Source organism: Mauremys reevesii, linkage group 4, assembly GCF_016161935.1.
Source record: "Mauremys reevesii isolate NIE-2019 linkage group 4, ASM1616193v1, whole genome shotgun sequence".
NCBI lineage: Eukaryota > Metazoa > Chordata > Testudines > Geoemydidae > Mauremys > Mauremys reevesii.
Window position 1 is genome coordinate 30,688,382 of NC_052626.1, and position 26,954 is coordinate 30,715,335.

General features: G+C 41.0%; 1 protein-coding gene across 4 annotated transcripts in view; it reads left to right on the plus strand.

Moving 5' to 3' along the window:
- CCDC88C (coiled-coil domain containing 88C) overlaps positions 1-19,558 on the plus strand; it is a 128,217-nt gene extending 108,659 nt beyond the window's left edge. For 2 of the 4 annotated variants that reach the window (XM_039534929.1, XM_039534931.1), the window contains 10 exons: positions 359-545; positions 1,341-1,486; positions 3,013-3,102; positions 4,589-4,830; positions 8,913-9,098; positions 11,302-11,370; positions 12,305-12,373; positions 13,938-14,236; positions 15,372-15,587; positions 17,114-19,558. In XM_039534929.1, coding sequence (XP_039390863.1) covers positions 359-545; positions 1,341-1,486; positions 3,013-3,102; positions 4,589-4,830; positions 8,913-9,098; positions 11,302-11,370; positions 12,305-12,373; positions 13,938-14,236; positions 15,372-15,587; positions 17,114-18,121 — 2,512 coding nt within the window. In that variant the 3' untranslated portion in view covers positions 18,122-19,558. Of the gene's footprint in view, positions 1-358; positions 546-1,340; positions 1,487-3,012; positions 3,103-4,588; positions 4,831-6,621; positions 7,057-8,912; positions 9,099-11,301; positions 11,371-12,304; positions 12,374-13,937; positions 14,237-15,371; positions 15,588-17,113 lie in introns of those variants that run through there. The other 2 variants (XM_039534930.1, XM_039534932.1) reach the window with 2 other exon arrangements.
- Positions 19,559-26,954: the final 7,396 nt, after the last annotated feature.

Genomic DNA, 26,954 nt, shown 5'->3' on the forward strand with positions numbered 1-26,954 from the left:
AATTCCAGTAGATAGTTTTTTCCTGTGCCCAGTGGGGCTGTTTTTACATCAGAATGCTTTTAGGTGTATTTTTATCGTGGAAACTTGTCCTGTCCTAAATGGTTAAGTACCAAAGAAGGGTGGTGAGCATTATGCTCTGTATTCTTTTCCTTTCAATTATTTTGTAGAGATGGAACATTTTGTAACACTGTCAGTGCTGTAGCAAACATGTAAGATACATACATATAAGTAAACATACATTTAAAAATTGGCCTTGACAGATTCTGTTTAGATTTGACAACCATGGCTCAGCATACTGGTATTGTGGCTTTCAGTTGTTGATTATTATTTGTAAGCTTCCTGGTTTCTTCATTTTCAGGGTAAATTTCTTGCATAGCCAGCTAAAGGCAGAGTATGAGGGGCTGCATGCACACACTAAGGAGCTGAAAACCTCATTGAATAATTCTCAGCTGGAGCTGAACCGCTGGCAGGCTCGTTATGATGAACTGAAGGAGCAGCACCAGTCCATGGATATCTCCCTGACCAAGCTTGATAGCCACTGTGAGGTGAGCATCTAGCAGCAGGACATTTTCCCAGCCTTTCCAAAGGGGCCATCTCCCTCTATGTTAAAAGGGCGTCTGTGCCCCGGTCCTTTGGAAATTGTTGATCTTGAGCTCTAAGCAACAGAAGAAAATCACCTTCGGTTAAGTGTTAGAACTTTGAATGAGTTCTAAACCTACTGGCTAAAGATCCACTTCTGTTGAGTTGAATTTCCTACACACCTTTTTAGGGCACAGTCCTACAAAGTACTGAGCACCCTCAGCTCCCCTTGCTTAAGTGAGAGTTGAGGGTGTCCAGTGATGCTCAAGAGATACTCAGCACACTGCGGTGCTGGACTTTTGGGTAGCAGTAGGGCAATATTAGCAAGACACAGCTGGAGAGAGGGAACTACAGGATATTGGGAAGCAGGGTGATCTTGTAGGTAAGGCACTGAACTGAGATTTGGGACACTGGGTTCAGTTCCGGCTGTGGTATACAGTCCCTGTGTGACCTTGGCCATGCCACTTAATCTCTGTGCTTCGTATCCCCATCTATAAAATGGGGATACACCACTCCCCTACTCCAAAGAGGACTTGTGAGGACAAATTACCACAAGATACGGGATCAGTTCAGGAATCACTAAAGGAAATTCTTTGCCCTGTGTTATGCAGGTCAAATTAAGTGATTATAATGGGCCTTTCTGGCCTTAAAAATCTCTGACTCTGTACCCAGGTAATTCTGTACTCGTGCTAGTGTATTATATTGCATTCAGAGTGAAGTCAAGTGCAAAAGGAAAATTCACCTCTTATTCTGTTGACTAGCTGCTTACCCGTCTAAAGGGAAATCTGGAAGAAGAGAACCATCATCTCCTGAGCCAGATCCAGATGCTGAGTCAGCAGAACCAAATGCTACTGGAGCAAAACATGGAGAACAAGGAACAGTACCATGAAGAGCAGAAGCAATACATGTAAGAGACTAGAAATATTGACTTTTGACAACTAGAAGTAATCTGGTAGGCAAGAAAAGAAATGGTGAGTGTAGAAAATGGAAAATGTTACATATCAGAAGCAGAAAGACCAAAAGAACTGGTGGGCCCACTGGATTCCCCAGCTAAGTAAAGGACCATTTAAGGAGAATAAAGACTTTGCAGAGAAGCTATATCTTTCCATGCCTCCACCACAGAGGATTCTGAGGCAATACCTACCCTAGACCAGGGATAGTCAATAGTTGGGCTGCAGGCCAACTCTGGATGAGCAAATGCTTTTGAATGGACAGTAAAATCTTTTTATTTACATATTATTGTTATTACGGTGTGAAAAATGTTTCTGTGGAGTACGGACCTTGACTATACCTTGTCTGAGAAATTTGGACTTTGACAAAAAATAATTGACTACCCCTGCCCTAGACCAACTCTTTTCAAGTAATAAAGATGAGGCACTGTGAGATGTTGAGGGGAGAAAACAGGAGGTGCTGAAACCAGACGATAAAAGAGCAGCATCCAAGAGCTCTGAAGGAACTTAAGAATGAAGCGGCTGACCTGCTAACAAAAACCTGTAGCCTCTCATTAAAATAAGTACAATACTGGAGGAGTGGCAGATAGCAGGTGTTCCAGGCACTAAACATGGGATGCCGCCAATATTTAAGATCATTTTAGTGATTTTCGTTACCATAAATATTCAACACAATATTCTTTTAAAGGACACAGAGTCTCTAAGAGTCCAAGTTCTTCATCCACTTTCACAATCTCCTTTTTAAATAGACTGATTCACTGAAGTATGGCACTGTTTCCTTCTTTTTTACATCTACAGACAATCTAATCTTCACAGGGATATGTGGGCTCTCCCTGTACTACAGTGAGGATGAACAAAATACATGCTTGTTCCTATCTAGGGTAGATCCTTGGATTTACAGACCCAGGAGCTAGGAGTGATCTTGGGAATAACTGATTGAGTTTTACTTCAGTACCAGGAAAAATTATTGAAACTGTGTTTGTAAATGAAACACCTGGATGAACATATGGCAGAGACAAGCCAGCCCCGCTTCTGAAAAGAAAAATTGTGCCTGTAGATTTGCTAGCATGTCAGTTAAATGGTAGCTAAAAGAACTGGGAGAAATAATTTAGCATTGTAGCATGACTCTCTGGAAACATTGGCATTGTTCAAAATACAAGGTATTTTGGTTTCCTACTTCCTATCTTCTCTTTATTGAGACCATAACTGGTGAGCCTTCTGTCTATGACAACTGTAAGTAAGGTTAAGGTGTGTTTGCATTTTGTTTTCCCAGATTGTTAATGAATAAGATCGCTAGGGTTAAATTACTGCTGCTGCTTGAATGCACTGGATAAGAAGGCTTTTTGATCTGTAGAAATCTAACCTGTAGGATGACCTCTTTCTTCTCCTGGTGATTGTTGGCCTTGCTCTTCCATTTTGTAACCGTTGTGAAATCCAAGCAAATCCTTCAAGATCTACCTTTTTTATTTTTTTATTTTCACAGTGATAAATTAAATACATTAAGGAGACACAAAGAAAAACTGGAAGAGAAGATAATGGATCAGTACAAGTTTTATGATCCTGCTCCAAAAAAGTAAGTTCCCTTCCATTTCAGTGCCACTATTGCAATACAGAATTGAGAACAAAAGGGGCTCTTCATAGCCGGAGAGGACCGAAACCCTGTGACTCCCTGTCAGGAGATGTGACAAAGAGGGCAACTGGTGTGTCTGGTCATCACTACGCTCTCCTCCTCTCACCCCAGAAGCCTCTTGCTTTAATTGGGATTCTCCTTGATAGGAGCCTGTTTGTTGTCCCCCACACTCTCCCATTGAACAGCCACACAAAAGTTAACTGACTCAAGCGGCAATCCTGCTTTAGCATGTGCTAACATAGACCCCTGTGCACATGCGGAGTCCCAGTAACTTCATATCGGGATCTGAGTCAATATAAGCTTCTACAGGGAGCCATTTTGCCCTGAGGAATACCTTCTTCTTCCTCTTCCAGGAGTAAGTTTCAAGCAGCAGAACTCATCACAGTGAGGGAGCCGGGGAGGGGCAGGAACAGAACAGTGCCTCCATTGGTGCTTTAATGCTTTCCTGAATCAGGCCCTGAGTTACTGTTTATTAAGTAAAATCTCAGATTCTTCTATTTAAAAGACCAATCCCTAAGCCTGCTTCCTGGTAAGAGGAGAGAGAAAGAGAAATTATCGTATTTTAGTAACGGGAGAGGCAGAGGTATTACAGTGATGAGGGCCATATAAGATCCTGGTATCCAAAGGATGCTGAATTGCTGATCAGGTTGGGGTCGTTTAATCTGTTTGTGAAAGCCTCACAATATAATCTGTCAGCTTTTGTTTCAAATCCTGTGCTCAAATTCGAGCTGGGGTGTCAGATCTGAGGAGCAGCTAGGCAATGAATGGCCACTAATATGGGCTGTCAAACTAGTGGGATGGTTTAATCAACAAAGCCACCTCTGTCTGTCTTTGGAACTGCATCTTCCTGTTGACACTGAATTGGAATCACAGAAAATGTGACCCAGACAATGATTAAGCAGCAGCGCTGCTCCCAGAGCTGCTCTTTCAGTGGGGGATAAGCAGTCCAAAAAGAGGAATAGGCCTTTAAAAAAATCATATAAACAACAAAGCCATGTGAACCCCAACATAAATGTCTGACACATCCAGTGCACGGGAGAATCCATACTAATGGTTAGAAGTCTTGATTTCACAACTTTTCAGGCTGTTCATGTAGCAAGACCTCCCACCTTTTTAAAATGTTTCATGTGGGTCCACATATATGGTTTTGCTTCTAACGATAGGACTAGCTCTGGAGAAATATTTCCCTAGACTGATGCTGACCTTGAAGGAGGAGAACCAGCCACTTTCATTTTGTGAAATCATTCCCCGACCATGTGTTTAATGATAAGAACTCCACATCTCACACTCTGGGGACCCTGCACCATGCCTTAGTTTCAGCATAATTTAAAAGTGCAGGAGAGCGGAAGCTGTGGCACAGTTCTAGATTTCAAGGAAAAAAATTTCAAGTATTTTATGGTCTTCCGTTATCAAAATGTGCCTCTAACAGGAAAAACCACTGGATTGGAGCCAGAGCTTTAGTCAAACTGATCAAGCCAAAGAAAGAGGCTACAAAGGAGCGATTGATATCATCGGTGGAGAGTCCTCCATGGCACTCTGAATCCACAGAGACAGCATCTTCGCCATCTGCTTCTCAGATATTCAAGCATCAGCAGGAGAGTCTGGATAACACCTCTCTGGGGTCAAACTCTATGGAAGAGAAAGTGAGCCACAATGGAGCTTCAAACAAAGGTATGTGTCTGACTTAGGGTAGGTCTATACTTATCTGCTGGGTCGACGGGTAGCGTTCGACTTCTCGGAGTTCGAACTATCACGTCTAATCTAGATGCGATAGTTCGAACTCCGAACGCGCTCCAGTCGACTCCGGAACTCCACCACCGTGAATGGCGGTGGCGGAGTCAACAGGGGAGCTGCAGACTTCAATCCCATGGCGTCTGGACAGGTAAGAAGTTCGAACTAAGGTAGTTCGACTTCAGCTACGCTATTCGCGTAGCTGAAGTTGCGTACCTTAGTTCGACCCCCCACCCTAGTGTAGACCAGGCCTTAGAGAGGTAGTTAATGAAATAGAAGTCACACACTAGGCATTTTATTTGTTGGGAAGGTTTAATAGGCATGATTCTTATATAATATATTATGTCACCATGTGTTATACCCTTTTAATATTAAACCAGTATTTATATTTATTAGTTTTCCTTATCTGTGACTTGTTTTTCAGCTTCACATTTCCCTACATATGTGGCATGTTAGTTAATAAGATGATGGGCAAAATTAAGTTAGCTTGCAAAACGAAAATAAAGTCCATCTGTGAAACTATGCAATTCACTAGCCTTTTCTGTTGTTAAAGTTACTGGTGTGGTATTGTCTGTCACCAGCAGAGGGCACTCTCAGAAAATAAATGCAAGAAGAGTAAAATAATGTTAATTTCTAATAAATGCCTATTATTTGTGGAGACAGTGGAGTGTTTCCATTTGTAGTCGATTTAAGAGTTTCCTAATGCAAAGTTATAACAAGTGATTTCTGTGATGTTGCAAGAATGTGATATAAAAGGTATATAATTTTGTGCATGTATATGTAGTGTAGTGTGTTGGTTTTGTGTGCAGGTGGGAGAATTATTTTGTACAATAATCGGATGTTCTCAATAATGCAGAATTTTAATGGAAACCCCCACAAAATTAATGAATTATTAACTTTGCAAAAAAAAAACCCTCCAGCTTTCACTGCTGCTACTGAGATCGCTCAGATCAGCCTCCCTTTAACTTTTTGTCCTCTAAGAATATTTTTCAAGGAACAACTTTAATGGTCTCAACATCTTACACTCATGGTTTCATGCTGGGTGTGAGGGAAGAATGGAGAGCTCCATTATTAGAAATGACAGTTTAGAAAAGTCTTTAATTGTTTTCATTCCTCTTCTCCTCCCCCACCCCCCCCATTCTGCATGGTCTGTGATCAATATACAATGAAAAGGCATATTTAAAATCATCTGTATCTTAGCACTGTGTAATTCCAGAAAATGTGAAATGCAATCTGTGTGCATTCAAAGCTCCCACTGACCTAAAGGAAAGTTTGAGATGAGCAAGAAATGTAGAGTCAGGCCCCTTCAGAGTGCCAGGGACTCCATGAAGTCCTCTAATCACTGTTACTACTGATTTTACAAGGAAGGTGCTCAGATCCTGCAGTGGTGGACGTCTGTATAAAACCCTAAGTAATCTGTATACTGTACCACTAAGTAATGTATCGATGTACATGAATTATATCAAATGTGTATATATAGTATGTTATTATACATTTTATATCACGGATGACATTATTGGCAGTTTTAGGTAGAAGTTGCTCATGTGTACTGTATTAACTAATCATGAATCTGATTCCCTAAACGTTATTTAGTGTTGGTTTAGTCTTTTTCATGTTTCACTGAATTGTGTTGTCACTTAGCTGTTTTAAGACATTTTAGTTATATTTTTATTTTTTGTTCACTATTTTTCTTCTTCTTCTTTTTGGAATACCTGGGTGATAACAATTTAGCTACTCAACGCAAAAAGATTGCCTTTTTGAGAAGCAAAAGCAAGGACAAAGAAAAGTCTCCTAAGTCTCCATCGAATCATCAGTCTCTCACTAATCGTCTGCGGTTCTGGTCTTCTTCCGACATCCCATCTTCTCCTAATGAACCTCTTTCTTTCTCGGAAATGGGAGATTTCTAACACCTTGTCTTTATTTTCATATATTTCTCAAGTTTAAAACAAAAAACCCACATGCTTAAATGAACACACACCTTGCTACAAACACTCAGCATGTCCTTAAAATAAACTAAATACAATCACAGATTAGTGAATGTGGACTTAATTTTTTCAGTAGAAGATGAATCATTATTGCACACTATGGATCATTTCTTCAATGCAGTACACTTTTAGGGGACCTCATGACATACAGTATGCTTATGTATACTGGCTGTGGTGCACATTATAAGTAAGTGAAGTTGCTGTGCGCTTCATTGTCTTCTTGCAATCACAGACTTGCATCATGTCCAGTTGAAATGTGGAAATTGCTTTTGCTATGCTTCCTACAATGTATTATCACTACTAAAATACGAAGCTAATATATAAGCACGCTCAAATCTTGGAGATTTTTCCAGTGCTCTGTGCAGCTAAATTTAAGATGGCCAACTTATTATAATTTCGCTGTGCTTCCAGGCAGTCTAAATCTGGAAATATAGTGGCACTCATTAGCAATGCTACTCTCCAAATGTCTCAACATTTGCATTCTAAACAGCTATTTTTAGAAGGTTTATAAGTTGGGAGGTAAGAGCTGAGCCTCTGAGAATTTGGCTTTTGAGAATGTTTTTATGTCAGAAAAGGTGATCTGATCTCTTTTAGTTGCCCAAATGCCTTACCATCTAATAGTCATTGCTATTTGGTAGCTTGTGAAACAAACTCATGGTCACAATCCACTTCCTGTTGGACAAGTGTCCATATCACAGATGGTGCCCTTGTGGTCATCCTCAGCAGAGAGGCCAAACTCCCCTTTCTCTCCTAGAGGTGATTCCTCCATATCAGAGCTGAGCACACTGGCATAACAACATAGAGAAGTTTGCACTGTCACTACCTTTCTTTGGATTAATAGAGAGTCTCCAGAGCTATTAATTCAGCATCTTTGAAAGGCACTAAATTAATTTTTCAAAGGCAATTTGAAATATTGACTTGCATGGCAAGTTTTAGCCCATAACAATTTTTATGGCTGTGCTATAAACGTATAAAATGTGGGAGAGAGTGAAAATGGTGCAGACCCCATGCTGTAGTAGCACACACAGACTACCTCTGCTATACAAAACTTTTTTTGAGAGAGAAACTTTCAGAAACAGCATAACCCAATAGTACCCTAGTCCACCTTCGCTAATACATTTTTGTTGCTGCCCTGTGCCTTTGAACTAACTGGTTTTGTTTTGTCCCTGCCAGCTGTTTATATTGACCGCCTTGCTCTGCTTTGTTTTCAGTATCTAATTACCATTAATTAACCTCACTTCAGAAAAATTTAGGAAACCAGAATCTTGCTTCTCATCAAGGCTGTTTTCTAAAATGAAGGCTTTACATTTCGCTCTGTTTTATTTGAGCCTTAAAATGTGTATCAGCTGTGTTAATTTGGGGGTTTTAATACATTTCACCTCATCACTGGAAAAAAGCCTTTCTGTCCATCTAGGTGTGTTTAATATTTTAGCAGGCAGTATTTGTTGTTATCCAAAAATCCTGTTTAAGAAATCAGTGCATTGAAGGAGGAGAGTTTAAACCCTCTGGAGAGTCTGAGCTCTTACCACAGCAGAATTCTGTATGGACAGAGATTATATCTTTGCATGAATCCTGTTAGGTGATTTTAAAATCAGGAACCTTTGTTTTGAATATGGCTTTGACTTTCAATATATCAAAGCTTTATTCCCTTTTATTACTGAAGCAAGTGCTTATAAAATGTACCTTAAGGCATTTCATATCCCACTTATTTTTTCTGCTTTCACGTCTTTGCTCCCATGTCTATCCTCTTCCTTTCACAATATGTGTTGCATGTATAAAATCAACCTTCCTACTGACACTAAATTAGCCCTTGTCACTCCTAAGCTCCCTAGTGTGCAGACATATGATTGCAAAACTGGTTACAGAAATCTCTTCCCCAAGAGTGAACTGGTTCTTGAAAAGCTTGCAAAACTGGCGCCTCTGTTGTGCGTTTTTGTGTGTGCCTGCTTGTTGTGTCTCTATGAAAGTGGATAGATACATGTTTGATTGTGTTGTCCTCTATTGCCTCCTTTATTTACCTCTTTCTCCCCTACTCAGCATTAATGGATCTAAAACAAAACCGAATTTCCCAACGTGGAGGCAGCAATGATAATGTTGAAAATTCAGCAGACTCTGCTACTAAGCACTGCATGGAGCTGGGTTCCCGAACTTTCTCTACCTCAGCCATCCATTTGACCACTTCAAGCTCTACTCCCACTTCCAGGCACCAAAGCAAACCCAAAGGTGTGTTGTGTAAACTTGTATTTAGTCTATCTACAGCTAGTCCAACTCCCAGGACTTGTAGCCCCCACTTCACTGTAATGTGACCCTCCCCCATCATAACAGATACTGCAAGGTACATAATAGGCTTTCTGCAATTACAGAAGCTCAGCACATGCTATAACTAGAGCCTGCAAATCCATGGATATCCTCTTCATATTCTGTGGATAGCCGCATCCCCGGATGCAGATATCCACGGACCATTTTTGTGGATAGTGGATCGGATATGGATACAACCGCACAGGGCTCTACTCACTGGCGGCACCTGCCCTGCAGTATCCAAATTGGCCAGCCCGAGGGGCGGAGTGCGCTTGGGGCCAGCTGCCAGTGGCTGGGATTGGGTGGCAGTCCAGAGTCAGGGCTCTCCAGCACCTGCTCGCGGCTCCGCTTCCTGTCCAGCAGCTCAGGTCCCTCAGGCAGCGCCAGCGTCCCCACCATGACTCGTCCTGACAGTACTGGCCATGCTCCTGGCCTGCAGGCTCCTGGGCAGCAGGGCCTGCTCCTGGACACAGGGATTGGAGCAGGCAGGGCCCCAGCTCCTCACCCCTTCTCCCCACTGTGATGCAACATGGACTGCTGCTGCCGTCACTTGGAAGCCCCCAGGAGCAGCATGCAATGCGATGCCCCTTCCTCCAGCCCCCTCACCGTCCCTTCTCCTCAAGACCCCGGCCCTGCCCTGCCCTGCCCCTTACCCCAAGTCCCCGTCCTTGTGCTGCTTCCACCCTGCAAGACCCCACCCCCCCGCTCGCTCATCTCCGCTCCCTCTCCCACCCTCCCCATCACTAGCCCTTGCAAGACGGCTTGCTGCTGCGAGCGCAAATGCGGATACACACAGAAGATGGCTAGCGGATCGTGGGTTGGATGCACGTTGATTCTGGTGGGTGAGGATTGGATACGGATCCACATTTTTGTATCCAAGCAGGGCTCTAGCTGTAACAGAGGGATCCCCTTCATAAGTTATAGGTAGGGCCCTACCAAATTCACGGCCATGGAAAACGCATTACGGACAATGAAATCTGGTCTTTTGTGTGCTTTTACCCTATACCAGGGGTAGGCAACCTATGGCACGCGTGCCGCCTTCGGCACGCGGGCTGATTTTTCAGTGGCACTCACACTGCCCGGGTCCTGGCCACCGGTCCGGGGGTCTCTGCATTTTAATTTAATTTTAAATGAAGCTTCTTAAACATTTTGAAAACTTTATTTACTTTACATACAACAATAGTTTAGTTATATATTATAGACTTAGAGAAAGAGACCTTCTAAAAATGTTAAAATGTATTACTGGCACGCGAAACCTTAACTTAGAGTGAATAAATGAAGACTCGGCACAGCACTTCTGAAAGGTTGTCGACCCCTGCCCTATACTATACAGATTCCACAGGGAAGACCAGTATTTCTCAAACTGGGGGTCCTGACCCAAAAGAGAATTGCAGGGGGATTGCAAGGTTATTTTAGGGGGGGGGAGGTCATGATATTGCCACCCTTAAATTCTGGGCTGCCTTCAGAGGTGGACAGCCAGAGAGTGGCGACTGTTGGCCGGGTGCCCAGCTCTGAAGGCAGTGCCCCACCAGCAGCAGCGCAGAAGTAATATCATACCATGCCACCCTTACTTCTGCACTGCTGCTGGTGGCCGTGCTGCCTTCAGAACTGGGGTCCTGGACAGCAGCCGCCGCTCTGCAGCTGCCCAGCCTCTGAAGGCAGCACCACTGCCAGCTGCAGCACAGAAGTAAGGGTAGCAGAAGCGCAACCCCCCAACAATAATCTTACAAACTCCCCCCACACTCCTTTTTTGGTCAGGATCCCCACAGTTACAACACCATGAAATTTCAGATTGAAATAGCTGAAATAATGAAATCCTATGACTGACAAATTGACCAAAACGGACTGTGAATTTGGTAGGGCCCTAGTTATAGGACTTCTTTACACTAGCAAAGCTACCATGTGGGAGGTTGCATTACAATGCACTAGTCTTTCCCTCCAACTCAGCTTGACTGTGGGCCCATTGATTCAAAATGGTGGCCAAAGAGATGGATACTTCTCCATGTAACCTTTATAAAGTCACTCAACAGGCTCTACCACTTATACTGTAATGGTCTGTTTGAGGTAAATCTGTGGGACTGACCTTCCTAAACTTAATGTTACCTACTAAATTTTATATTCTTTCCAGGATATAATTCAGAGGATAATCTTTGTGACCAATCTCCTGAGGTAGAGTTTTCAAGAAACAGACAACATGGTAAGTTTATGGAATGTAAGATTGCACTAATCCCGTATATTGGGGCCTGCTTCATAATGTCTAAACAAACCCTCATAGGCCATTATAGTTAAACTTGGATTATAAAATGATCTGAAATGATTTATTATTAATTTCTTTGGGGTTTTGGATTCAAATGTTTTATTTTTATTTTAAGATTTTAAAAAAAAATTCATTATTTCCAAATGAAACTTAAAAAAAAAAAAAAAAAAAACAAGGAAGAAATTCCTAATCAAGACAAACAGACCTGCCTCAGCAGCAACATGTTCAGTGCATGCAATACAGGTGCATGCACTGATTTTTCAGATCAATATTTACATATAACAGGAAGGGAAGGAATCAGCCGTAGTAGATTTATTTGGCGGTGGTAGCAGCAGCACTGCATAATAAGTGCCTTTCTGGACTTTCAGTTTGCAAGCTGGTTAACAGTCAGCACTAAAAATTCACTAGCTCACCTCTAAAAAGAACTTGAAAATAGAGGAGAAGTTTTAAATAAAAATGCATGTTTCATAGTTGGACCAATAAAAACTACCTTAGTATATCAAACATAACATCACATTAGCCTTTTTCATCATAAAAAAATTCTCTTTGTGGCAAACCTAATTACTGTAGAAGCAAACTGAAGAATACATTTCTCTGCACAAAATGATAGTAAGAAAATGAGATGTTCTTAAACACCTGACAAAGGAAGAACAGGGTTGATTTGTGTTGTGTCCAGGCTTTCTCACTTGATGTACATCACATTCTGGTAAAATTTTCAAGTGCCAAAGTCATATTTTCAAAAGTCGCATCCTAAGTCTCACTGGAAGTCAATGGAACTTAGGCTCTTAAGTCACATAGGCACTTTTGAAAATGTTAACGTTTTGTCCAGACCTTGTTATGTGCTCATGAACTTAATATTCCTCTTTCTTTACAGTTTCCAAGCCAAATAGTTTAGAGAGCAGTCGAAATGCATCCAGCAGTAGTTCACCTCTGAACTTGAAAGGTAAGATATTTTCAGAGCTGAGATGCCTTCTGATGAACAGGAAATGAAATTGAATTGCATGCAAAGCATTTTCTTTTCTTTCCAGTTGGGCTTGAACAAATAACATGGTTTTGTAACCTGAGCAGGGGCCTGGCTACCACAGAGACTTGAAACAGTATTAGCAAAAATGATTTTTTAAAGCATGATCATGACTAACGGGACATGAATTCTAGGACAGAGAGAGAGAGACCGATTCTTCTGCCATATCAAAGGCATCATTTTGGGGTATTCTGATGGATGAAAGTCCAGACTTAAACTCTGTCTGTATATACAAGCAGTTCTCCAGCATTCTCACTCTATGCACAACTTCGTAAGATAAACATGCTTTTTGGGCCCCACACTACAAGAAGGATGTGGAAAAATTGGAAAGAGTCCAGCGAAGGGTAACAAAAATGATTAGGGGGCTGGAGCACATGATTTAGGAGACGAGGCTGAGGGAACTGGGGTTATTTAGTCTGCAGAAGAGAAGAGTGAGGGGGGATTTGATAGCTGCTTTCAACTACCTGAAAGGGGGTTCCAAAGAGGATGGATCTAGACTGTTCTCAGTGGTACCAGATGACTGAACAAGGAGTAATGGTCTCAAGTTGCAGTGGGGGAGGTCTAGGTTGGATATTAGGAAAAACTTTTTCACTACGAGGGTGGTGAAGCACTGGAATAGGTTACCTGGGGAGGGGAATCTCTTTCCTTAATGGTTTTTAAGGTCGGGCTTGACAAAGCCCTGGCTGGGATGATTTAGTTGGGGATCGGTCCTGCTTTGAGCAGGGGGTTGGACTAGATGACCTCCTGAGGTCCCTTCCAACCCTGATATTCTATGATTCTATGCTGTCTAGATTGCTAGAGTTCTGTCTATTAACAAGGATAAACCTATTAGGCTAAACGTGGTGAAACCACTTTGTGCTGCCTCACTGGCAAATTCTGGCTCTCAAGTTGGCACAATGCCAGGGCTAGGAGGCTCTTTTAGTGCCACAGAGCTGACACGGAGGCTCAACTGTTATCCCTGCTGCTAGCAAAGAGTGTGGCCATAGGAAGGGATGTGGCCAGGATGCTACCACCCTGTACCAACCCCCTGGCAGCTGTTGCAGCTCCTTAGGACCATTAGCAACCAGCGTAATTTAGAGGAGCATCAAGGCTGCTGTACCTTGTACTTGAGTACTGGCCCTGTACACAACAGCCCCGAGATCAAGGTAGTGAAAAGCTGACTTTTGTTGTGTGCTCTTCTGTTATGGCTCAGAATCTGGCTCATGAAGTAGAACTTCTTACTCCTGTTCTGGGGACAAGTACCTCGGCTCATGTAACTGGATTCCTTTTTGAAGCTCTGGAATAGGTACTGTTCCTGGTATTCTGAAGCTCTGATTTCATGTGGTTTTGGGGAGGAGGAAATAATGATTGTAAAGTCCAATTTTAGTTGACATATTCAGCATGGAAAAGGAACTGAGTCATACATACCTACCTCAGTAGAGAGTTGACATTCTGCTAAAATAGAGGAAAATAAGTGTTTTTAATGTTGCTTTTTTTCCCTCCTCAGGTTCTTCAGATCGTATCTACGGCAGAGCTGAGAGCCTCAGCAGTGAAGATATGGTGCCAAGTAGAGACACACCTGCCTTGCCCAGAGACGGCTACATCTGTCGTTCCACTTCTGCCATCTTAAGCTCTAACAACAGACAAGACCCCTCCCTTCACAGGAACAGCTCGACTTATGACATACCTCAGAGGAGTAACCCAACCCAATCCTATGCTGGCAGGCAGCGATCTGCTTCTCCTGGAAGCGACATGGTGACTTTGGAAGAGTTTCTGGAAGAGACCAACAAGTTATCCCCACCGAGTGTACGTAAAATAATACTATAGCTATCTTAGGTGACATGAAAATATTCCAAGCTGATCTGACGGGGAGGGGACAAATAAGAAATACAGTGAGATCCTCACTAATGACTGTGAGACTCATTAAAGTGGAAAGGTGGGTGAGGTAATATCTTTTGTTGGACCAACTTCTGGGGGAGAGATGCCTTCAAGCTACACAAAGCTCATTGTGAGCTATGAATTTTTCAAATCAGTATTTAAGGGAACAACCCCTGCAAAAAAACTCAGGATAATACATCACAAATATCCTGTTAGTTTATTTTTATATTTGTAGCGAGAGTTAGTGAAATAATTCATTACGTGATATTTGTTGGAAAATTGGTATTTTTTTCATCCAGTAATTCTTTGTGATTAAACTTTCCCATTATTCCACCAGCTTTAAGTTTAGGTGAGTTATAATTATTTGTGAACTAGTAACTGTACTGTGCAGTATTCTGCAGAATTAAATTTTAATCATCTGAGCCTTTGATACAGTTCTCGGCTGCTAAATCTCTGCCGAAAACTAAAGCTTGATGACCATCATTAATTGAATTATAAAGTGTGGATCTTCAAGAAGGTCTGCTCTATTTAAAAAATCTCATGATCCAGTTTTTTCAGGAGGATTTTATTAAGGATTTGAGGGAGGGAAGTCTCTGTTCCCCTGGATTGTTTTATCTGTTTCTATGAACCATGTGGTACTGTTGTGCTGTTGGTGAAATCAATGCTACAATATTTCACTGTGCAGTTAAAGATGTTTTGTAGGAAATAATATGCATTTGTTTGTAAATGTCTTGTATCACTTAGTGATGATGCATACCAGTCACATGAAATGTCGCAGTACAAAACATGTTGATATCTTCAGACCAAATTCACTGTTGGCATAAGTGAGTGAAAGTTAATGGTACATCAACAGCCCAGTAGCATTACTGATGTCATCGGAGTCCCACCCTCTTATGACATCAGCGAATTTGGTCCTCAATGTTTAAGACAAACCTTTTAAAATGTATTGTAATCCCTTGTTCTGAGTCTCTAGGGGTCAATTAGTTGAATGCAAAACACTTGTCTGTAACCATGTGATCATGTCTCCATTTTCATTCTTTCTGTCATCCTTGTTCCTTTTCAGCGGCGACGCAGCTTAAATGAGACCGAAATTATCTCATTGCACCAATTTCTGTTAGAAGCTGACGCACTGTATCCCTCTTGCCATTTCCCATCTCATTCCCTCCATCAGGAACCTCCGCGTTCAGTCGAACCAGTCCTCAGTCATTCGTGTTGTGACAGTCTGAGGCCCAGAACTGGCAGTGGGAGTAGGAGAGCAACTTCGCTGTATATCCCCAGGGTATCCATCGCTATCACTGTGCAGTTAACAGCTCCCCCCTCACTCCAGCCTGCAAGCACGTTAATGCCTATGGAAGCTTGTTTTAATGTTTCAGCGTTACTTTAGTTTAAAAACTAAAGTAGCCAAATTACTCATATTAATGATCCCTAAAGTATTTCCAGTGTTGAGCATGAGCCCCTGTTTGCTGGGAGGATTGTAATAGCGCAATATGGTGGCCCTCTAATTTTAACATGCACAACAGAGATTTAGACTAACATAAAAAAATAACCCAGGCTCTTAGCATTTGATTGAACCTGGAATGCTTCTGACACAGTAAGGAATTATCATGAGCTGCCGTTTTATAACTATTACTATTTACTATGAGCAAAATGGGTTTTGCTACTGGAAGTAACCTTCTCTGTAAACTCTAGTGAAATGAAAAGATATATTAAACCATGACGTACTTCCCAGAGAAGAGTAAAGAAATGAAGTACAGATGCTCCCTGACTTACACAAGCATTCCGTTCCAGAACACCTTGCATATCTCGAATTTTGCGTAAGTTGGAAACGTATCTCTAACCGTTACGCAAAAAAACCCTCCTATTTCTAGCTTACGGAACTTTTTCCATAAGTGCAGATTTGCATAAGTCGGGTCTTGCGTAACCCGGGGAGCGTCTGTACATCAGGTTGTTTCAACACATTCTTTTTATAACTAACATGTCCGTTAACTATTCACAGCATGCCTTTTACTAATACCTCAACAGCAGTTGATAGTGTCATCCGTATGTTTTGCATGAGTCCATCTCCATTAAGCATTTATTGTATATTTTATTTTGTGGCCAGGTTAATTATTTGCCTTCAGAATATTGCACATTAATTTCTGGATGCTCAATCATTCATCTATTGTACATACAGCATTTAACACATGCAGTATGTTGGCCTTGGTCCAAAAAACCCCAAGCCCAATGAAATTGCCCTATAGTAGGCTGCTAGCACATCTCCACTTAGAGTAATCTCCTGTTGTTTCACTAATATTGAACAAGGTGTTGTCCAAAACAGCCTGCGTTCTAGAAATGACAAACACTCAATCACTGATGTGCACTAAATTGGACGATACTAAATGAAGCAAAAGAGCTGCAGCCCAGGGTGCTATCAAGATGAATTTCTTTAACTGGTGACAATTAAACTGGCAAATAAGGCTGTCACAATCTAATTTTGATCATCATGTAACTCATTGATCTACATTTACTCTTTCCCCCAGTGCTCTCAGCTATAGGCATGAAATAAGTGGTTTTATATAAGATGTTGAGAGTCCCTCAAAAGTTGACACTGACACACCAATTAGTGCGTAAAGCACTTTGAAGGTGAGGCATGTTGTACGTAGTGCCAAGTGCTCTCTCTCATACAGTTACTTTGTGTTGATCCCTGGGTTGCTTGATGTGTGGAATTATGTTGTGACATCCTTGAGAGGAAAAGTGCTTGCTAAACACATTTTCCTTATAACACTGTTGCCATTAATGTGCCCTGTATGTATTTTCTCCCCGTAGGACACTTCCAGTAGCAGAGATGACTTGCTGAGTGATTATTTTAGAAAAGCAAATGAACCCACTCCTGTTGGGAACCAGCTGGGTCAGCCAAGTAGAAAGGAGACAGCTAAGACGCCTACCAGCTATGTGTCACCAACTATAAAAATGACCATCGCCAGTGAAGAGGGGAGAGTGGCTAAACCTGGACACTATGTCAAACCCAACCTTAGACCAGCTGAATCTGAGACACTGGCCACAGGATCTCTTAAACTTCCTCCCACACCACCACATCAGCCACTCAGTGGGCTGAGGCCAATGGCACAACCGCAGCAGACCAGTACGATGAGCCAGAGGAATGCCTCACTGAGCAGAGCCTTTAGTCTGGCCTCTGCAGACCTCCTGAGAGCCACAGGCCCAGAGACATACAGACAGGAGAGCCCTCAGAAGCTGGGTGCAGATGTTCATGCAGGCAAAGACTCTGGCAGTCAGACCTTGCGGCTCTCTGTGCCCCCAGGCTCTCACGCTACCGTACGAGACAGACCACAGTCTGCAAAGGCAGCGTGCACTTTGCAAGCTGTCGATTCCCGTTGTCGGCAGCTTGACGTGAGACGTCTTTCTCTGGCACCTCCAAAGGAGGAGAGGCCTCTTTCGTTTCATCAGTCTTCTGCCTCTGCCGGTGCCAACAGTGTACAGCAGCCTGAACAAGTGAGTGCAGTGTCTGGGCAGCACTATTCACCCACACAATATACACCGGCTAAAGTCAAATCCAAGCCAGCTGCACGCTCCGGGGAAGTGGCCACCGTGACTCCTGTCAGAGCTGCCTCTAGTAACAGTGAGGGCGATGTTACCCAAGGGCAAAGTCGGAGTGATGCCCTCATTACCAAGTGCCAGAGTAGGTCACCAGAAGGCCACGCTGGTGCAGGGGGAATAGAGGAATCCAACAGAGGGGGCAGCTCCAGGAGCACTCCTGGTTCTCCAGATCCCCATGGGGACCAGCAGACCGTCTGGTATGAGTATGGATGTGTGTAATCCGTTGATTCTCTTGGTAACGTGTTTTAAGCTGGTGACATTTGGGTGGAATTTGTTAGTGACATTTGTCTAAACACTGTGGCAGGTCTTAAAAGGCATTACCTGCACCTAATTTTCTAGTTTGTCTAAATGCCTTCCAGCCACTGGTTTTTAATGGAACAAAGGACATTTTCACGGTTAAAAAACAGAACTGAACAGCCGAACCAGGGCCTTTCCTTTCACACTATAGTGCCTAAAACAAAGTGGACCCCTTACAGACTCCCACAAAAGACTTTGGCCTAATTTTCAGAAGTGCTGAGCACCCACAAATCCAGCTGAAGACAAGGGGATCTGTGAGGGCTCACCACTCTCTGACAATTGGTCACCGCCTCTCCCTATCTTCATACTGCCCTCTCCCATGCTCCCCCAGATTCTGCATTAAAGAAACATTCATGGGTCAAATTTAACTGTGCTGAATTCAGCCCTCAGTTTGAAAAATGACTTAAGTTGCAGAAAAGATCATGTAAAAGCCAAACTCCTCCCTGGGGAAAAGAACCAGACGCTTGCAGCAGCTTAAAGAAAAGCTGAAGGGCAAAAGTGTATGGCTTTGCAGTGGGTGTAAGTAAAAGCAATTATGTTTGTGACAGCTGCATTTTATAAATAGGAGGAGTAGAATTAAAGGGTCTCATATTAACCTTTCACATTGGGAACTGTTTGAACCCAAAGAGGTCAGTGTATTTGCCTCACTCCTCCACTACACACACAGTTCAGCGGATCCTTGATTCTGAAAGCCAAGTGGTGCTGCCTTTTGACACTTGCTTTATCTTTTATACAAACACTGGAACTGATACAGCCTGTTCAGGGAGATGCCTGATTTCAATGGCATTGCAAAGATGGCATCCCATGTACAAAGGTGACTTGTACATATGTAAATGAAAAGTAAAATCATTGTATAGGATTGCTGTGTAAACTGTATTAATAAATGTGCTATCACTTCTTCTTGCATCCCCATGTGCGTGATTGCCCATGTCCTAAGTAATATACAGGAATCTCTCTCATAGGATGAAGTCTTTGTTTCTGTCTTAAAGAACTTGTTCAGTGTAGAAACCAAAATAATGTTATATACATGAGAAAGAAATCTACTTTAAAAAAATCTATTTATGTTCAAATAAAATTTCTCATGTGTCTGTCAAGTTTCATCAGCTGCTTATGTATATATGATGAAACATATCTTTAATTCTATTCATGTTTGTAAATGTGTTTTCCTTGTGATAGACTAAATCCCTAAAAAATTTTAAGGTTTTCCTTACACTGGCTCCGATTTAATATAGCAAAAGACATATGTAAGCAATTTTAAACTGATATCTGGTCAGCTAGGAATGTTTTTGTTATAGTATGTAGCAATCACATTCTGAAAACTACAGGATTGTTTATAATAAAAGATTTAAAAAAAACAAATAGGTGCAATATATTTTTTCCTTTAGAAAATCCCAGATTCACAGAGATGGGGCTAGATCTGAGTTTAGGAGATTTGTGTAAATTTATTTTAATACTGGAAAGTATTCACGTGCAACTATATTATTTTTCTCTGTACAATATTTCCATATTAGCTTTATCATAAATTGATATTGTTTAGATTGTAATCTCCTTAATGAGGGCTTCAGAGCAACGAATTGTGAATTAAATGACAGGCATGTCTTTGTAGGAGAAGGCACTTAGATTTAAGCATTTCTGAGCAGAGATCATTTTAAAGAACACCAAGCACATTGCTGATATTTAACAAGTATGAATTTACATAACACTTTTCATGCATCAATCTCAAAGCATCTTACAAACGTGGATAAACGTTATCTCCAAACTGAGGAACTGTAGTAAAGTGACCTGCAACATTCCCTGTTATTTCAATCTAGAACCCCCAAAAGGCATATGTCTTTATCTACTGCATTCTCCTCTCTTAAAAATCCTTCATCAAGGAGTTTGCTTGAATATATTCACCGACCTCCAGGTTAAACTGCTAAAGAGTTAGACCCCTATCTGGGAGGTTACAGGCTCTGATTTGATGGAGACACATGAGATTCATCACAGCCTTGAGCTCTTCAACTTGAAAAACAATGTTTCTAATTATTTATTAAACTGACATGCGAGGTGTTTTTAATTATCCTCTGAATCCCTATGTGTCTTATTTAAACTTTTATTGCCTCTATCTCATATCTAAGTGCATCACATAACTTGAAAAAACACAAATTGTAACAGTGAATATATCTTAAAGTGGTCTTAAAAACCAAAGCCACTGTGAGCCTAACATCCTGTGCTGTAGCACTCAAACTGTCAAGAGAATTAACATTGAAGAGTGAATAGGCAAAGGTGAGTGCTCTGTTATAGGGACATTATATTGCAGTCTGTTCAATGTATATACATCATTATCACTTGACCTTTAATAGACTTGGTGGCTATAAAATCTTTCCTACGGAGTATATCAGTCCACTAATTTTCTATTCAGCGTGAGCAGTTGGATGATTTCCCTCTCTCTGAAAAGGCCTCTGAGACAGGGAATCCCATGCCTCAATGCAATAGAACTCCCTCAGGAAGCAGTGGAATCCCCAACACTTGAGAAATTTAAAAATAGGCTACATAAGCTGATTTCCTAATACAAACTAATGGAAAAAGCACTGTGAAGAACAGTCTAGTGCTGACAGGGACATGGACCAGGTGATTTAATAGATCTATTCTGGCTTGAATTTCCACAATACCACTATCTTCCTTATAGCTTTCATTCTATGTTCTGTGAAGTGGGTGGGTGTAAAATGGGATGTGAAGTTTAGAAAGATTTGCTTTTATTTTGCTTTTTTACCTCAAAAATTCAAAGTAAATCTATAGCCCTCCCCCCCCACACACACACCCACAGACTGCTAGAGGGCAATAGTCATGGCTTTTTTTTTTCCCTGGTGATCACGTTTTGCAATAAGGGCCAGATTTTCCAAAGAAGTGCTGTTCATAGTTAGGCACCCAAATAAGTGGACAGATTTTTCCAAAGAGATCGACTCCTTGATTGCTGAGCTCTGGAGAATCTGTCCATAAGTGCGATTAGATTTGTACTCAAGGCTTGTGCCCATGGAAATACGCTCACTATGCAATGCGCTCAGATGCAGAAATGGGCGAGGCTGTTAAATATAAGTGAGTAATTTTTATTTTAAAAATCACCACCACCCGAGTGACCTTGTTAATCTCTTGAGTTAAAAAAGCAGCTGGTATGTACAGTACTTCTTGATAAACCCCTTTTGTTCATTGATGCCGTCTCATCTAGTGTGGCCTGGTTAGGAAATGTAAAGCCCTGCTCCTCTAAGGAGCAACCTTGTCACAGGCGTGTTTGCTCTATTGGATATTCTGCCCCTGCGCCCCAAAGTTTGAAGTTGTCTTTCAAATATACAGACTGTTTATTCTGAGTTTAACTGGGACTAAAGTATAGGAAATTGAAAAAGCAGAGTACCAAATGTAAGTTAGTTTTTTTCCATAATAAAGGAGTGCAGAGTAGGAGCGCTTTTTAAAAATGGCTAAAGCATGTATGTTTAGATTATTGACAGACACACACCACATAGCTGGAAATTATTTCTGATCAGCCAGCTGGTTTGTGGGTGGGTGAGTTGGTTGGTTTGTTTTTTTAAGTTTGGTTTAAGGTAAGTAATTTTAAACCAGGAAAATCTCTGAAACATACAGAGGGAATCTCCAATTAGTCATGAAATGATTTATAACCTATGGATTAGCTGAAGGTAAGGAGTGTATGGGAAAGAGGAGAAAATAGTACTCTAATTATTATTACTAGGGAAGGCCATGAGAATTTTTAGCAGGATATTTCAGCTTGAGAACCAAATGAAAAAAACTAAGGCATCTCCAGAGACTATTGAATTGGAAGCAGGAAAAAGATTTCTGCAATAAATAAGTAGAAAAAATGTTTGTAATGCACTGAAGCAAACTCTTTGTGCTGTTTCTAAAATTATGATTAGTTTACCGTTCTGCAGGGCATTTGGAAGGTTATGGGACTCACAAGATTGTCTTCCTGTATCTTTAAATATATTTTACAAACATTTCTCAAATTCCTTGTGATCCTATGAAAAAAGCTGTAAGTACTTGTGAATGATTAGAAATATTTTTTCTTTAGTTATCTGAAAATTTGAATTTTTGTGTGTGGGCATTGTGGATTTATGTAATGCCATTTAATCTGCAAATTTGGATGCAGAGGAGTGAAAAATGTTAAACCATCAAGGATCAGGGAACACGTATTGATATGGGAGGCTCTTGGAGATTTTAGGGGTTTTTAGCCTGACTGCAGGGCTTTGAAGCAAGAAGCTGTATCATGGTAATACAAAATTAAATGGAGAAAAGCAAGCACTATGCACCAAGTAAGCCTTGTATTAGCACAGTTTGTAAAGCTGTAATTGGGCCAGAGGCAAATATGATGCATAAGGTGGGTAACCTAAACTACCTTTTACTCAGATTCTTCTTCAGCCTGTTCACACTCACTTTGCCCATGTGTCAGGAAGTCTAAAGTGGGGGTAATTTATACCCCGAAGAGCTATCATAACATGGTGTATATTAAAGAATCCAGCTGTTTAGGGTGTAAATTACACTCAGAATCCTTAACACCTGGAGAGAATAGATCTAGGGGATCCTGAATGTAAAGGGGTGTAAATTAGCATAAAGGGAGAGTCTAACTCTGACACCATTTTATAAATCACTTCTGAATTTGGTCTATTGGCTGCACAGGTGCCTTTATGAATTTTGAGTAACCAATGATACATTGATAAGTTACATAACTTGTGTTTTTGCTTAATATTTCTTTGTACAGGGTGAATAGCTGTTTTTTTTAAAAAGAATTGTGTGTGGGGAAGAATCAGTTTCTAGTGTCAGTGTGCTCACTAAAATCACTTTCTCAAAACTACTGCATAGCACATGCCTGTGTATCATCAATATAGTTGCTCAGCTTAGAATAGAAACAAGAAGTTCTTTGGGTCCTTTGTTTATAGGTCTGCCTCAAATACAGCTTCTGAATTAGGCCTTTGCATGGAGAATTGTGTTTAAAAATACTTCACTGTAATATTTCAGTAAATTTGTCTAATTTTGGTATGCAGCCTTCTTACCACTCCAGTTAACACACAAATTATTAGTGCCACTGTCATTTCATCCCTATAATGGACAAGCTACTAGAAACTGACTGCACTGCTCTTCTCAAGGTCTTGATTACTTCTACTCTAGATTTCATCCTCTCCAGCCCACTGAAACAGCCTTTAGAAAGGTCGCTAATGAGCCATTCCTAGCTAAATCCTGGGAGCACTTCTGCATGATTACTCTTCTTGATCTAGTGCTGCCTTTCACAGCACTGCTCCATGTGCTCACCTCTCTGGGCCTTATCAAATCACTTCTAGCTCCCATCTTATCTTGCACAATTCTCATTAGCTCTGGCCTGTTGGCACCTGCCAGGGTTCCATTCCCAGCTTCCGCCTCCTCCGCTTCAAAATCAGCAACATCATTTACTCCCAAGGGTTTCAACTACCACTTCTGTGGGGTGATTCCATATCTACCTTCCACCCCTAAATTCACCCACTCTATGTCCTACATCTCCAGCTGCCTTTCAGATGTCTCCCAAGGGATGTCCTGCAACCTCAGTCTGCTCATTTTTTCCGTCTTCAGCACCTACCTTCTCAGTCACCATTGACAACTCCACTCTCCTTTTTTTTTTTGTCTCCCAGGCCCATCCCCACAGTGTTATCTTTGACTCGTCTCTGTCCTTCAATCTTCCCTCATAGCTAGTCTCTGTTCAAATCCTGTTCCCTATTCATCATTTCATATCAACAATCTGCCCTTTCATCATTACCCTACTGCTAAAAGCCTTCACTACACCATAAACATTTTTTCTCTTTACTTCACCTCTCTGGCCTCCCACCTCTTAGAACTGCAGTTGCCTTTTTCTGTCACACCATCTTCACTGGCCCCTTTGGTGGCATCCTGTTTCTCACAACATCAAATTCAAGCTTCACATCCTCTCCTACAAGGCAATGCTGATACATAGTCTTGTCCCTACCTATGTATCTGCTCTCAATTCCCTCTGTTGCTCCTTAGCACTTCCCTGTACAATCACCTTGCTGCTTCCTAAGTCATCTTTCCCCACTCACAATCTGGCTTTCTGTCATGCTACCCTAACAAATAGAACAATCTCCCTTTTCTCCTCCACCAAGAGCCCTCTTCTCCACATCTTGCCTTAAAACCCATTGCTACCAGCAATTCTTCCTGACAGCTCGTCATAAATAATCCCCATGCCCTCCTTTAGCTCAGATGTATTACCTTGTTTTGGCTCCTTTTCATGATGTTGGCTAGTTGAGATTGTAAACTCTTTAGGTCAGGTAATATGTCGCTGTATAGGTGTGTTAATAATGTCCAAAGAAAGTATGTTGTTCAATCTAATTTCAAAACTTGTTTTCTATTTGTTACAGAGATTTACAACTTTTCTATATTTCTGTATTAAAATTCCTAATACACATAGCAAGATTTGAATGGTGCCAGACTTAATAGCTATTTTTGGACAGGAGGCTTTGCAGTATTTTAGGTTTGTTGTATAGAAAAGCTTGTTGGCTAAACCTTTGGAAGAATTAATTGGTAGTATAAAATAACAATAGAAGTATATAGACATTTAAAAGAGGCCGTAACACTCTGTATATATTCCCCATGCCCATTCTACCACTTTGAAGTTACGTTGTTTAAATAGATCAACTTTCCACTTTATTTCCATTGTTTTATAAACTCAAAAGAACATTTCCTTCCTTGCTGATTTTGGGAACTACTGAATTCCTCCTGGAGCCCCAGTGAACAGGAGTCTGTTTCCTGGTTTATATAACAAATATATCAACAATTGCAGAAGTTAACAAGACTTTGTCAGATTATATTTGGCCCCACGTTTAGGTTTTGTAAGTAGAATCAATAGAAATCTTCCCACAGTATGTTGCATTCTAATGGATTTAATTGTTTATGCTAATGCAGTGTTTGCCATGTAAAAATTTCAGCCTTGGTGTGCTGGAGCCTCTGAAAGTCAAAGTTGACTAGAAACCCAACTGTAACCAAGAGTAAAATTGACTAGCTGTCCATCTTTCACTAGCCAAGCTGAGAGCAATACAGTAAAGTAGCTGGTTTAATGGTGACAAGCAAATTATATTTTAGGAACTCTAAAGAGATGAGGTGATGTGGTATAAGGGATTTTTCAGCATGAGTCTGTGATGAACAGGTTATTCACCAGAAACAAAATCATGAATGAATTATGCAGATCATTCCAAATTAATGCCAGTGAACACATTTATATCTCACCACACCATCATGTATTCTGCGTATGCCATGACCATTATAGAAAAACTATTTGTTAATTTTTTTTATCATCATTTTTCAAACTATCATCCCTGCTGGTCAAGATAAGAAGTGAAATCGTGGCCCCACTGAGAGTTTTTCCATTGACTTCAATGGAGCCAGGATTTTACCCCAGGTGCTTTATCGTGTTTCCCACAGTACATACTCTTGTTCTTGGATTATAGTAAATTGAAACAGCCAATTTTCATTCTCTATATCATTTTTAAGGCTCTGTCATTTAACCTCTTATTCCTCTCATCACTGATTTTTTTCTATTGCATTTAACTTTATTAATATCCTATCAATTTCTTTTTACAATACTGTCATAGCCACATGCTTCAGTGAGCACCATTTACAGGCTGTTACAGCAGTCAGCTGGTGTGGGAGTTATTTCTCGGGGGCATGTTTTTTAAAAGTGGAAGATATTTGTCCCCACATCCTCACAAGACTCACATGTCTGAAAGGATTTTACTCAACTTTTCATAACAAAATTTGCCCTTAGCCAGAGCTCGAGCAGAGATGAGTGTGTGCTGAAGGAACATTGTATTGAAATTTTGGAGTAGATCCTCAGCTGGTGTAAATTGTCAAGGAGCTATGCTATTTTACAGCCACTGTAAAAGCTGCTCCTTTTGGTTATGTCCTGGATCATATGTTAGTCATTGCGTGACTGGTCATCTGAGCCACTGGGCTGTTTGTTCTCTGATTGGATGATTGAAACACAAACTGTAGGAAAAATGTAGATAAACACTTGTGGAGATAGCCTTTGTGGAAAAGGAGAATGTCACCACATGAATAAGAATAATAAAAAAAAAAACCAAATCTCTCTCGCAAAAAATTTTATGGAAAAAATTAAAAGGGTCATGAATAGCATCCAAATTGTATTTCCAAACTTCCATTCAAATTTTGGATGTATTCTCCCACGTCAAGTCTAAATTAATTGACAATGTCCCTCTAATTAGTAACTGGCATTAACAGTATCAGTTTAGCCCTGTTCCTTTTTAAGCACAACATTTTTTGGTTATGCCACTTGCCTACCAGACGTTACCCTACCGAATGGGGCTAATTAATCATCACAAAAGTAAAACAGTCTCCCAATGCAAAATGGAAAGAATTATTGTCACATGCACAGAATAGTTATTTCAGTTTTGAATAATTCATTAGAGAGAAAAGACGATAAGTACTTTCATTATATTTTCTTTTTAAGTGAGTCCCAATGTGCAATGAAGTGGGGAGGAGGGAGAGGGTATGTGCGTGTGTGTTAATGGCAGTAGAGTTTGTTCTAGACACTTGTGAATTAACTGTGCTCCTGAAAGGAGTCGCCCTATATTTCAGCCAATCCTCTGTTTACACAATTCCCAAACTCTCCAGAATCCCCATAGCTGAGCTGTGTGTTTTACAGCAACTACGCTCATATGTGTTTTGTTTTCTTCTTTTAAAAGCTTGTCGGGATGTTTGCCAACAGACACAG